Genomic DNA, 13,570 nt, shown 5'->3' with positions numbered 1-13,570 from the left:
AATAGATTTCTGAAGAAATTAATCAATTAAATTGGTGCAAAAATTCAAAGTGAAGGAATGCATTAAATCATACTAAATTGTTTTGAGAAACACAGGTCAAAAAGGTTATGTTCAATTTTTTTTCAACCTTTGTGAAATAAAAATTATTTGTATGATATGTTTAGGAAGTTGGTATGATATGATTAGTATGATGTTACAACCAAAGCTATGTAATACCAATGGAAAAGTCATGTTACCTATACTGGATTGATTACATTACTGCATTTAAGAATGATCTAGGCATAAATATCACCATTCATAGCCATAAAATGAATGCCTAGGTCATATAGGTGGGAGTATAAACCTGGCATGGTAAAATGTATATATATGATATTAATACTAGAAGAAGCTGTTGCTTAAGCTAGACAAAAGTAGAACCCATTTATAAATCATAGAGAACTAGCAAAATTTCTACGCAGATTACTAGAATGTGATATGAACACTGCAAACATACTGGCATCAGAGAAACACTAATTTGTGATATTTTGAATAAATTATTTGATATTGTTGTCCTGTTAAATTAATCTTTCCACAAACTATTTCTTCTCTTTTGTTTATTTTTTTCATTTCTTTCTTTTGCTGTTCTATTTTTTTTTTTTTTTTTTTTGATTTTGGTATATCAGGATGTTTACAGTAATATTGTTTTGTCACACAGAGTTATCTCCCCTTGAGGAGACTATTGATTTTTGGCACCTTAGTGTGCATGAGAAATACACATTTATTACTTTACAAAATGTTACTTTCACAAACAAATTATATAACAATCAATGCAAGCCCACAAGAACAGATAACTCTGTATTTTGTAGTATAGGATAAGGAAAACTAGCCAAGTATAGATACTAGAGTGTAAGGGGGAGTACATACCACTACTAGAAAGGCCGGACAGTCTCTCTCCATCTGTAAATAACATCAAACAATTGATTATTGGAATTTGAACATAGTGCTGTATGCTAGTACAGGGGTTTCAAGATACATAAATAACATGGGTAATATACAGTTTACCACCGATTAGTCCTAGCTTCTGGTAATTGTGACGTCACAAGGAGGGACTAATCAATAATAAATTCTTTTGGTAGTTTGAAATTGATTTATCTAAAAAAGTTTTTAAACTTAATTTGAATATCAGAATTACATGTATATATACAAGCTTCCAATCCAGCGCTATGGTGTTATCAGTTACTTATAATTTAAGTTTTGTTAAAATATGTCGCTAAGAAAATCCTTCATAAGCATGAACAGACTTAGGGTCTAGAAATACTTTACTGATCATGAAAATGTTTTTTATCTTTTCTCAATCTCTGTAAATCAGAAATTGAGATTTGATCTTAGTTTGATTTGCACTCAAATAAAGTTAAAGCATGTTTTACAATAATATGTATACATAATACTAATAAGTTTGTACTGTACCAGACTTTGGAGGTGTGCCTACAGGCGATGTATTAGGTGAGGCTGTGGCACCCCCTGTGGCACATTGGACCAAGGTAATGCCACCGATGCCACTGTCCGAGACAGAGGTGGCCAGATTGTCTGGTTCAGGGGGAGGTTTGTACTGGGGGTAGGACTCCGCCTTTAGGATTTCTTCATCTACCGTGTAGTCTGACTCTAGAGCACCTGTAACATAGATTACTAGTATACCAACTTGGACAGGTCAAAGTGGAAAGGTCAACATGAAATATCGCAAACAGTGAGTCATGAAAATGTAATTGTTAAATGCCTGTTTAGATTACCCATATGCCATATTGAACTCATCCAAACCATGAGCCCTAAAAGTTATGCCTCAATCTATTTACATATTACTTTTAAAACAAACATGCAAAGAAAAAAATTTAATGTGCTCGGAGTATCTCTAGTGCTTACATACCTGCTACACTGGCTATACAGAGGATGGGTGATGTTGACACTCGGAATGTCTCTAGAATGTCCCCAGGATTATTGGCGTCTATCACGGACACCCGACTACAAGTCGAGGTCTGAGTACAGATCCATACAAAGGAGGATAGCTGCTCCTTCTCCGTATCCTTGATGTTTTTCTCATGATCCTGGATAAAATAAACAAATGAAATTAAGGACTTTTTCTACTAATTTTCAGCTTATAATTAAAGCACCATTCATAACTGAAATGAAATTTTCGCATTAATTTAAAAGAAAAATCTTTCTTTGAAACTGTGAATGAGAATCCTTTAAACAAACACTAATGGTAAAGTGACTTATAGATTATTTTCAAAACAAAAAATACTCAAGAGTCTCATATTGGGCACAGAAAGATAGAAAATCATTGATTTGTATGAGAAACATATATATAACCATCGGGTAAAGCTTCTAAAATAAACCTGACTCAATACCAGTATGTTGCTATAAAATTACAAATCATTAATTTAATATTACCAGGTAGATTAGGATTAGTAGGATGTGTTAATATATCCCTGTGGAGAACTGTTCAGTTTATTTCTATACCTTTAGCTCCTGGTTGAGACGTTCCACTTCATCCTTTGTGGCGTCCTTTTTAGAACTTTTCTCTGCGTCATTCACATTGGAGTAAAACACACTAGCCCCTACAACAGATCCACCGTCTCTGGTTCGACCTCCAGTCAAGTTCACCCCCACAGCACACCAGATCTGTAAAACAAAAGTCAAAGTTTAAAGGTCAGCAACATGCTTATCCAATGAAGTTGTTCTGGGGTTAAAGGTTATGTCTAGAAAGAATTTAAACTTATTAAACTTGTGAAAAGAGAAAAGGTTGGGGTTGAAGGTTACTGAGATATTGAGAATATTTTACCTTCAAACCAAATTCGTACTAAAAAGAAATTCCTGTGCTGTTCTAAGTAGTACATAACATTCTCTATGATTTCAAGGTTATAGAGTTTAGATAAGAGCAGGCTGTTGTGATTGGAAAATACATTATCATCTGACCAGATTCCTTATAACAAAAGTTTCTATAATATCTACTATTATTGGAGGATACTATACCTTCAGACCAGATTCCTTGTCAAAGAGAGGTCTACAGTACACTGGTACAGGTACAGGGACGTGACTCTTTGAAGGCGTCTCTCTGTTAGGCAGTGCTGGTTGGAACTTAGCAGGCAAGCTCCATCCATAAGCCTGAAGTCGGCCGTCGTCCTTCTTCACATGGGCACGGACTTGTTTGTATTGTTCCCGGCGTTCCTTTTCTCGCTCCTTTTTCGCTTTCTCGGACATTCTATACAGAAATACGTATACCATTAGTCATTAATTGTCTGACATCCTTTACAGAAATACATACACCTTAGTCAGCGTTTAACTGTTATAACAATGATGACACTTAAGTTCTGATAATTTTCTTTCATTTTGATATTTTGTTCTCTGATCCCAATGATGCTTTATAACATAACAAACTTGGACGGAATATAATTCACTGGATAGAAGGCTTTTTTTATCACTTTATAGTGTAGAATTTGAAGTCTACCCGAAACAGCCTCTGGGGACCCATGTCAAGGTGTTCTTTTACTCATCCCCTGATCCAGCTAAGGACCTCTTAGAACTGCTTAAAAACTCATTCACCCCTAAAATTTCATAATGGACAGCTAGGTCTAGTCTTTGATTCAGAAAAGTCTAAATGTGTCTTCAAGGGTATGAAGCATTCTAACATACAACACTACTTATATATAACCAGCAATCCAAATACATTGTATACTGCATATAAAATTGGTGTCAGCAAAGATAATACAATATGTAATTATGGTGTTATATAATACAAGTTACACTATAGCCCAAACATACATGATTATCGAGGTGTTATTATAAAACAAGTCTAACTAAAGTGTTAGTACCCAACAAGTCCCATTTATCATTAGTTTCAGCTCACTTTGTTTCAACCTTTTCTGTATAAAGTCGTTCAATGGTGGATTCAGGATTTTAATATGAATTTAACCATCAAGATCTGGGATGGGGGTGAAAGAAGCTTTTAGGATTGGGATACGAGTTTGAACTTTATTTATTTAGGTCTTGTATGGTAGATTGTCAGTTGATTGTTGAGGAATGGGGGAGATGGGGAATGGAGGGAGGTGTTCTGGGAATGGGTGGGGAACGGAGGGGCAATTCTGGGATGGAGTTGGAAAGATATAATAGATCAAGATAACATTTTGCCCTCTAAGAGTTGAGGACAGGGGATGAGGTTGGAATCATAATATCTCAATATTAATTTATCATATTTTTTGAGTTCATTATGTGTAATTATATAATTTTCACTTGACATTAGTACTCAATTACATTCTTCGTAAACAAAACTAATTCTTCTACAACTCAAACAAAGCAATTATTCACAAGTTTTGTTCAACCAAACCAGAATCTTTCAGGAAACTGAAAATAAACTACTAAACATGCAACTATCATGCTAACTCCCACACCCCTATTACCCTAGAGTGGAATAACCTACTTTGGCTGGGCTAAGATGGGCTCGTCGAGGATTTCCTCTATCTTACTGGACCTGACAACGGATCATAACATCTCCACATCAACAAAACATGCGTGACACAAAAACAACAAAAATCAGAAAATCATAATGTGTGAACAACAAAGGAAGTAACAACGTGAAGTTACTGGGAAGCATGAACCATTTGGTGGGCAATTATTTTCAGTATTTTTAGTAATATGATTCTTAAAAAGGTCCTTCTTTTTAGCAGATAGATTACACATGTATCTGTTTAAATCTTGATGATAAATATATTGTTGAGCGTGTTGCTTAGAATTGAGAATAAGTTATAATGTATAACATGAAATATTTGTCTGTATTTTTGTGTTAGTTCTTAAGGAGTTAGCCAAAAATATGATGGTGAAAATAATGCATACAACAATACAGAGAAAATGGTTCAAACTTCTCAGGTGTTCAAATAATAAACAAAAATTTGTGCATAAAAATAATAAACCATTAAAAGTAAACTGCATACAAACTTATATATATATATCAATAAATATCATTAATAGAAAAAAAAAAAAGCACAGTTAAATATCATTCCATGATCATTTAATCATAATTGTAAAACAGGATATATTTATTTAGCAGCCTGTCTATAGATCTGTTTAATATATATGTAAGCAATCTTTTATTATTCTATTACTGATCTAAATCTTTTACATTAATGTGCACGTATTTTCAGCACCCAAATATTGTCTGCTAGTGCAACGTATACTCTACAATATCCACTAAGTAAGCCAGCATGCTCAGATAAGCATCAAACAAAACATGCTGCAGAGTATGCAGACAGTGGAAATTATTCCTTCACAAGCTCATACATCTAATATATAGATCAACTCCACTGAACAGCTAATTTAAGCCATTTAAGACAATTTTTTTTCTCTATGTATACGAGACATTCACACATTAATTTCATGTGTAATGGCTGCAAGAATATCTTTTATATTTGATAGTGGCAGGTCAGTGTAGTACATGTAGCAGGTGGCTCCATCATTGCTTATGTGTTTTACATAGCTATAAACATAGATGTTTTTTAAAAGGGCACAAGGAGAGGAAGGTATGTGAAATTGATATCATGTAACATGCAAGTACTTGTAAACTATGCAAGAAATGATAAAATTTGATTCCTTTTTATCTTTATTCTTGAAGCATTTATTGTTTTTTATGTAGAATGGGCATTTCAAGCATTTTAAAGAAAGTATTTGCAACATGCTACTACATTTATATTCATGATTTTTCAATTCAATATGAATTATCCCCCTTAGGTAACAGAAACCAGTTTCATTTTTTATACAGTTCTTTCAAGCATGCATCCTTATTTTGCTTTTAAACCCTTTGTGGATGTTCCAGTATATATAGAATCTCCTTAAGCTTCACCTGAATATCACAAAATCAGGTTTAATACAGTGAAACAGCAACAAAGTGAAAAGTGCAGTATTTCCCGATACCAACAAGCCTGATAGGAAAGCGTGAAAATGAAAACTCTTGAAACTGTCGTGATTTACTGACAGTAAATCGTACCCGTGATCGGCACCTTCACTGGTCTTGGTACTCCTGTGTAAGACAGACAGGCACACATGCATATCACATGATCAACGAGGACATGAGGTCAAGGTCATTATGTAAATACTTTTACAGGGGAAGGTCTAAGGTGGTTTATTGGAAGATGCTTTCCAGTAATATTTTTAACTTTGAAAGTTATGATTAGTCAATCTTATTTTTTTCCCTTTTAAATTGTTTATAAATGTTTGAAGCAAAGGAATTATTTTTGTTTTAATACTTTGGAATGAAAAGTTTATTTGAGCAGAAACTTATTTTTATGAATGAAAAAATTGTACATGAACAAAATAATACTTGAACAAACGTATAGTAAAATTAGATGTGTCATGCAGACTCAATTTTAAACTGATGGAACAAAAACAGGCAGATCTAACAAAGCATGCAGCATTCACCTCACAACTTGTGAGTGAGATATACTACATAAAGTATAAAATCTCTTAAAATTCTATAAACATATCCTATAATGTAAAAGTAAAAATTGGCCATTACTATCATCAAACTAATCCTATAATGTAAAAGTAAAAATTGGCCATTACTATCATCAAACTAACCCCCAAAAACTATTTTTTTATGTTAAAAGTATGGCAGAGAGATACGGTGAATTACTTAATGGGGCTGACATCTCTAACTTCATATAACTTCATAGTGACTTTCTTACTGTTACTGCAGGTACCATTCCACTATTGTATCAAATAATATCTCTCTAATCTGATTTTCATACTGGTACAGTTGTATTTGACTTTTCATATTAAACATTTATCTGCCCTTACCTATAGGTATCGATTGTGACATCATGCCTAGGCGAGCATAACATCATATTTTCAGAGAAAAAAAGAGTTTTGCTTGCAAAATGATAATATCGCAATTGATACCTTTCCGCAAGGGAGATAATATTAATATGAAACAAGACTGTCCTTTTTTGTTTCAATTCTAGAAATGACAGACTACTCTACACTTACAAGTCGTCCTGTAGAAAGTCGTAGGCCTTGGCTTTTTCACCCAGGTTCAGTTTGCTCCTTGTGCGTTTGTTCGGATCCCCAACAGGTTGGACCTGTGTTGTGGGGGCATTGTACTTGATGGTCGCCATTGGTAATGGCCTCTTGGTTGGTTTGTTCGGAGAACTAAACAAATTGCTGAAACTGTAACAGAAATTTGAGAATGAGTCACAGGTAAAAACACATTCATTTACAACTAAAATCAAACACATATTTCAGCAAGCTTTGGATGGTACAGCATGTCATGCAATAAAATACAAAATTATAGGCTTGATTTTCATGTGAACTAGTGGCAACAAAATTCAGTGCAAATTAAAGCAAGCAAGTTACTTTATATGTAAATCAAAAAATAATCTTTAAGCTTATAAAATTATATTTCATATCATTGGTACCAAGAATTAAATGCAAAACTCATAACTGAGAGCCCATCATTGACATATCAGAGATTGGTAGAATATGGTAGAATACTTTTTCTGTTGCTGAGTTAATCTCATTATTAAAATGGATCATATATAAAATCATCACAAAGTGCATAAAATCTGAAAAAAAATCTTATACTTCACACACATCACATTTATTATAGTTTTAGTGTTAAAAGTATTAAGTGTACAAAAGATGTTGATTGTACAGGTTGATGGCTATTATAAATGTAAGTGAGTATGTATAGAGTTGTATGATGGCTACATCTGAAGAAGTATGGTATGTAATGAAATACGGTTATGTGTAATATCTTATATAATTCTAAAAGCATACAAGTGTACCAGTATACTATACACACAAACATTGAACCACACCTGACTAATCCGACACCTGTACCTACCAGACAGGTATGACTGTACCTGTCCAATCTGACACCTGTACCTACCAGGCAGACACTCTCTATAGGAACCTGCACTCAGCGACACCCTACACCAACTACGGTAAACCATCTTTTAAGGATTTAGTCTATAAATAGTATTGGGGCATACCATATCTATGGAAGGATTAAAGCTATCATTATCTAAGTAATGATAATTTGTCTACATATTCAAACCACATCACCAGTTTTTCATATTTTGTAATTTTGTGTGAGTATCGTGAAATATTAGCATTCATATTTCTTTTAGTTTGTGCAAATTTTGAAATCTTAATTGATTATTAATATGGTGAATATCAACACAAATTAGTTGTTATGGTAAATAATTTTGATGAGCAGATGGGCAAGTTTTGGATTACATCAAAGCATGTTTTTCGTGTAGACTAGGAATTCTGATTTTGATCTAAATTTATTGTCCGAACTTCTGTATTCAGAATTTAATAATGGTCAAACATGTAAACTCCATTTTACACTTACCATCTTTGAATTAGCTTGAAGAGTGCAGTCACATGGCATATCAGCCAGCCAATGAAAACACCTGTTACATCTAGCCATCTGCTTGGTGTAATTAGCCTGAGATCGGTATACATTTTATAATTAAATTCTTAAAAAATTTTTTTGTGATTTTAGAAATTTCGATATAAAATATATTAAAATATCTGTTAAAGAAATCACAAATTGATCCTTAATCAGCACATCAAATCAAACTTGAATCAGAAGAATTTGCTTTACTTGATGATATATATGTATGTTGAAAAGTTTATAATTTGAAAAGAATTTGATAGCAGATGTTGAAGTAAGAGATTTGAGGTTGCTTGACTGACATACCATGCTGACACTGCACATTCCTTCAAAGCCATCAAACAGACTGGAAAAGCTGAGACATAAACAGTTTGCTTGAAACATTTATTTTCTGTATCTATCTTGTTTTAGGTAAACAAGAGACTGAGAGGGCCTTTAATGCTCAGGAAACGATTGCATTAGAAACTGCAGTATATTTGATTCCTTAGAAGGAAGTCTTGATTTCCGTTATTTGGTCTGCACATAGTCTCGAGCCTGGTATAAGGAGAGTTGGGTTAGAGATCCATCATTTATACAAGGATTTCCTTTTCTTCCACAAGGTCCATGCCAAATATGGACAAACTCTTTTCATTTATTGAAAGACCTGTTAAATGTCTCCCTGATAGGCTTGAAAACTATATGCATGTGGTTTAAAGGATACAAAACAGTAACATCAAAACCACAAATATTTGTATATTCAGCGTAGGATTATTTTGTGGAGTGTATTGAATGAAAAGTGTGGGTTCAGCTGGGATATAAAAAATGTGGATTTTTGAGCTGGGATATGTTAAACAACCAAAGTGGCTGTCAGTGCTAGGGTTTCTGAGGAATCTACAAAAGCTAAGCAAAACAACTTTGTATACTTCTTATCTGATGTTTTTATCCAGCTCATTTTCAGTATTTTGTAGACATCAATATTTGACTTTACATATGTAAAAGTTTTCGTGATACACTGTATTAAAAATTCATGAGGTCAAGTTTATGAAGTGAAGATTTATTGTTTCTGTATTATTATTCCAGATACATATCAAGTTCTAAAGTTACACAAGAGAAAGAGTATGTCAAATAAAGAGAAAAAAGTCCATGCTCATCAGTGACGGCACTATTGATGAACCAGATGGACTGCAATGGACTAACCTAAAGAGTATCTGACACTCTACCCCTAGTCCTCTACCTCTCTGTGGGGTAGATATCAGGAACTAGTATTATGATGCAGTGTTCTATTATATATGGCAATTATCAGGTATTCAAAGTATTATGATTTAACGGAGTTACTTCCCTTTGTGTCTTGTGTTCATGTCTTGCTTGGTGGGCAATTACCAGGTACTGACATTTTGATCCGAGTCATTTTTATTTCCCTTTAGTTCACTTAGCCAACCTATGGACCCTAATATAAGAATTGGTATATATGTACATACTAGTTATAGGTCAGTAATGTCTTCTGGGAACAGTGGCTTCCCTAAATAAGCCAGCTACATTAGATTTGTATGCAAGCCTTAATGATATCTCTTTTACAGTTGAATCTCACATAAAACAGAAGACCCGATTCTTAATCAGCTTTTGTTATCCACGTCTAAACATGATGATAACACTATGATAACTGGAAGTTACAAACTTGTGAAACTTGTACAAAGGAATAAAATATAAATCTCCAATACACCTTTCCTATGTAGACTACATGTGTTGTACTCTATTTACTTGAACACATATATGTAGTACTAAACTAGAAATACTGTATGTACCTATAATGCTTTTGTGAAATCTTGTTCATTAGATACTATGATAAAACAAAATCAGATTTATTTCATGTTGCTTGGAATTCACTTTTCTCTTTCCGATTTTGTTTGCTCATAGTTCAAATGCACAAGCTTTCATTGTCTACAAAATGTTAATCTAGCGTCTAGGATAGGTTTGTAATAAAGCAATAAACTTCATCTAAACACTTGGAAAATATCAAAATTCAGCATAAACCATTAATTATAGGTCTCTTTCAGTCACTTTGTGTTTCAGAAAGTCAAGTCTCTCTTGCAAGAATTGAAATTGATAGATGAAAAGAGACTAATGAGTGAAGATGTTTCATTCCAAGGAGTCTTAGGACCGTCTGTAGATTTTGATGATTTTTGTTTTAGTAATTTGGTTAGTGAAGTTTTTACCCCCAGAGTCGATCAGAAAAAAACATACCTTGACACTTTCTTAGAAAATTCAGACCTATTTTTGGAAACAAACACAAATGGATTCACAAAATAATGAAAAGAAATCAAAATTGGATTAATATGTGTAAAATGTACAGTGACTGTATATAGTAGTATTTTTGTAATATTGTTGGTATATCTGACAGGAATCATAAATATCTCAACAGTCTCTTACAAAACGTGGATAAACCTTTTATTCGTTCATACTTGAAGATACACCTGGATTCTTCTCGCTATCTAGTTTTAACTTTTATATTTTAAACAAACAAATTGAGTCAATATTATTTGTAAAATAATTGGATTGATATACTCTTTTCTAGTTCCAGATAATTAATTAATTATGGTGGATTTTCATGCTTAAATTTTAGTTTTTCTGAATTACAACTTAGTTTATAGAAGTCTTGTGAGAGTAATTGAAAAGAAATATTGATAGGAAACATCTAGGGAAAAAAAGGAACTGATAAAAAGATGTTTGTAGTTCACATGCTTAACTTGAAATTAAGCCAACATTCTTCAGATAGCAATTTTTGGTCATTAAATCCTTGCATTGTTTGAGATGTTGAGATTTTGAATGATCTCCATCGCACCATATCATGCTACAAAATATAGAGGAATACTTAATGTTTTCTCTTCCAATGGCTGAAATGATACAGCAGAATTCTGGGGTAACAATCTATTTACAGCTCTACACTGTAGATGAAAATGATGATGAGAATTAAAACAATAAGTACTGTATTCCTTTATGCCTTGTATCAAGTTCAATGTGTGTACATTTCTGAATCTTCTAATGCTAATCAAAATTTTAAATCTGGAAGTATTTCGTGGAAATCCTTAAGAAGCTGCAAAATGAAATATGGAATCAAAATGGCAGATGCCAGAACTGGAAAAAAACAATGGAGTTAAAAAATATATTTTGTATTAGAGACATTTTATATGGTTTTTTTCTTCAAAAAAATAACTGCCATTTTGATCCATATTGATTTCAAAGAAAAAAGACAAAATAAAATAATTTGAATTTCTTTTATTATTTTTTATTGTTGTGTTTTGAGAATTATTACATGCTTTTCTTATTTTTTGATAAAGTACAATTAAAACTTTTTTTTTACAAATAAATCATCAAACAAGCAAATTAAAACAGAACACAAAACAATAAAACTCAATAGGGATCAATCCTAGGATCAAGATGGCAGCTACATGCAAGCGACACGGTTGTCATGACAACCCATGAATTTCACATGCTTCATACACATGCTATCTGAAATAGCGACTAAATGAGACAATTAACTGTCGAAGCATTAGAATACATATTATCATGAATAGATTACAGGCATAAAAACAAAACTAAAAGATATTATGGGTAAAATAAATTTAACCACCGGTTCGGAAAATAAAATTATTAATACATAATAGGATATTTTCAATTCCAGCAAGATTTGGATTTAACTGAAAAAGAATTGATCCCCATTTTAGAGTTTTTCCTCAGTTTTTTATTTGACAAAGCACCTTTATTAGTTTAAAGCTGACCATTTCTCAGGTATAACATTATATGAGATCTATGATATTGTTGTCTATGGTTCAGCTGCTACCAACACAAACACACAATTACATACCAACTCTTACCTCAATCATCCTCTCTTCATTTCCATTATAACAAACATTCTAATGAATTTTCAATATATTCAATAATATTTATAAATATTTTTCAAACTATGCATACAGACAATGTGTTTCTAAACTATTCAGTATAAAATATGTGGATGATTATTTAAAACTATTGGATGGATAATCGCTTTCCCTAACACTGTTCACATATTCAGTGTATACCTAAAATACGCTGAACAATTTCATATATTCCTTGTACTGTTGTGAGGGTTTTGGACATCTCTAAAACTATTCATTCATTCATTAGACTTATATACTGATGAGTGTAATACATATTCAATGGATTTTAAAAATTGTTGGATCAACTTCTAAAGCTGTGCTTAGGTCTAATGAACATTTTAACTATCAATATTTACAGTAAACTGTTCAATTACTTCTAAAATAATTGACATGTTTAGTTAAACTGTTTTGTAAAATATAAATATAATAAATAAAAGTCTACCATTGGCATTACTTGGTTGTAAGTCCACAAACACTACACCAAGATTTGAGCACTTTTTAGACAGTGGAAGTAAAGTTTTGGAATGTAATTTCACAAACTCATAATGGATTTCGAGTGAACATTTAACTATTGTAGTCTTTTATCAAATTATCTTTGATTTCATGTCACAAATATTCAAAACACTTTCTAATCTGGATAATTGGAAATTGAATTGGTAAAGTGAGTTATCTCCCTTCTTCTATACTTTAACTACGGAAAACTTTCAGTTCGGTTCAGTTATTACGTTGAACCATTTGATTCATTAGTGGTTCTACAAACTAGGTTAGCACTATCTGCTGGTTTGAGCAATAATGTACAGATTTAAGTCTACTATAAATGTATAATAAAATTTCTGTATAAAATGATGAAGTTCATTATAGAGTAAAATAAATAATTTTTTTTAGTATAAAAATATTTAAACCCTGTGTTGTTAAATATTTTTACAAAATTGTAAAATTCATTTTTTAGGAAAAACTAACCAATTAACAACTAAAATAATATCATTCCTTTTATGTCATATTACCTCCATAAAGTTCAGACTGTAAAAATCACACATTCATACTTTCAGTTCAGTTACTTTACATTTACTCAGTTCAGTTATATTCACAAGTCTGCTAAGTTGAATCAATGATTGAAATAGTTTTCGTTAATGTTTTAATTGAACAGATTTTGGAACTATCTGAATATGATATGATATCAACTCAACAATCAGTAATCAAACTCACACTTTAAAATTTGACACAGAAATTACAGTGAAAAATATAAAGTCTTTCA

The 13,570-nt window shown here is 32.2% G+C and overlaps 1 protein-coding gene across 22 annotated transcripts in view; it reads right to left on the bottom strand.

The window, feature by feature from the left end:
* Positions 1-13,570, bottom strand: part of LOC138327607 (C-Jun-amino-terminal kinase-interacting protein 4-like) — an 83,870-nt gene that overhangs the window by 34,691 nt on the left and 35,609 nt on the right. For 13 of the 22 annotated variants that reach the window (XM_069273822.1, XM_069273821.1, XM_069273826.1 and 10 more), the window contains 10 exons: positions 10,643-10,669; positions 8,378-8,473; positions 7,009-7,188; positions 6,011-6,043; positions 4,451-4,501; positions 3,007-3,235; positions 2,494-2,655; positions 1,901-2,078; positions 1,447-1,650; positions 904-936 (listed from right to left, as the gene is read on the bottom strand). In XM_069273822.1, coding sequence (XP_069129923.1) covers positions 904-936; positions 1,447-1,650; positions 1,901-2,078; positions 2,494-2,655; positions 3,007-3,235; positions 4,451-4,501; positions 6,011-6,043; positions 7,009-7,188; positions 8,378-8,473; positions 10,643-10,669 — 1,193 coding nt within the window. Of the gene's footprint in view, positions 1-903; positions 937-1,446; positions 1,651-1,900; positions 2,079-2,493; positions 2,656-3,006; positions 3,236-4,450; positions 4,502-6,010; positions 6,044-7,008; positions 7,189-8,377; positions 8,474-10,642; positions 10,670-11,274; positions 11,293-13,570 lie in introns of all 22 variants that reach the window. The other 9 variants (XM_069273838.1, XM_069273844.1, XM_069273839.1 and 6 more) reach the window with 6 other exon arrangements.

The sequence above is a fragment of the Argopecten irradians genome, chromosome 7, assembly GCF_041381155.1.
Source record: "Argopecten irradians isolate NY chromosome 7, Ai_NY, whole genome shotgun sequence".
NCBI classification, from domain to species: domain Eukaryota; kingdom Metazoa; phylum Mollusca; class Bivalvia; order Pectinida; family Pectinidae; genus Argopecten; species Argopecten irradians.
The sequence above is the reverse complement of the archived record's forward strand: the minus strand, read 5'-3'. Positions and strand labels throughout refer to the sequence as shown.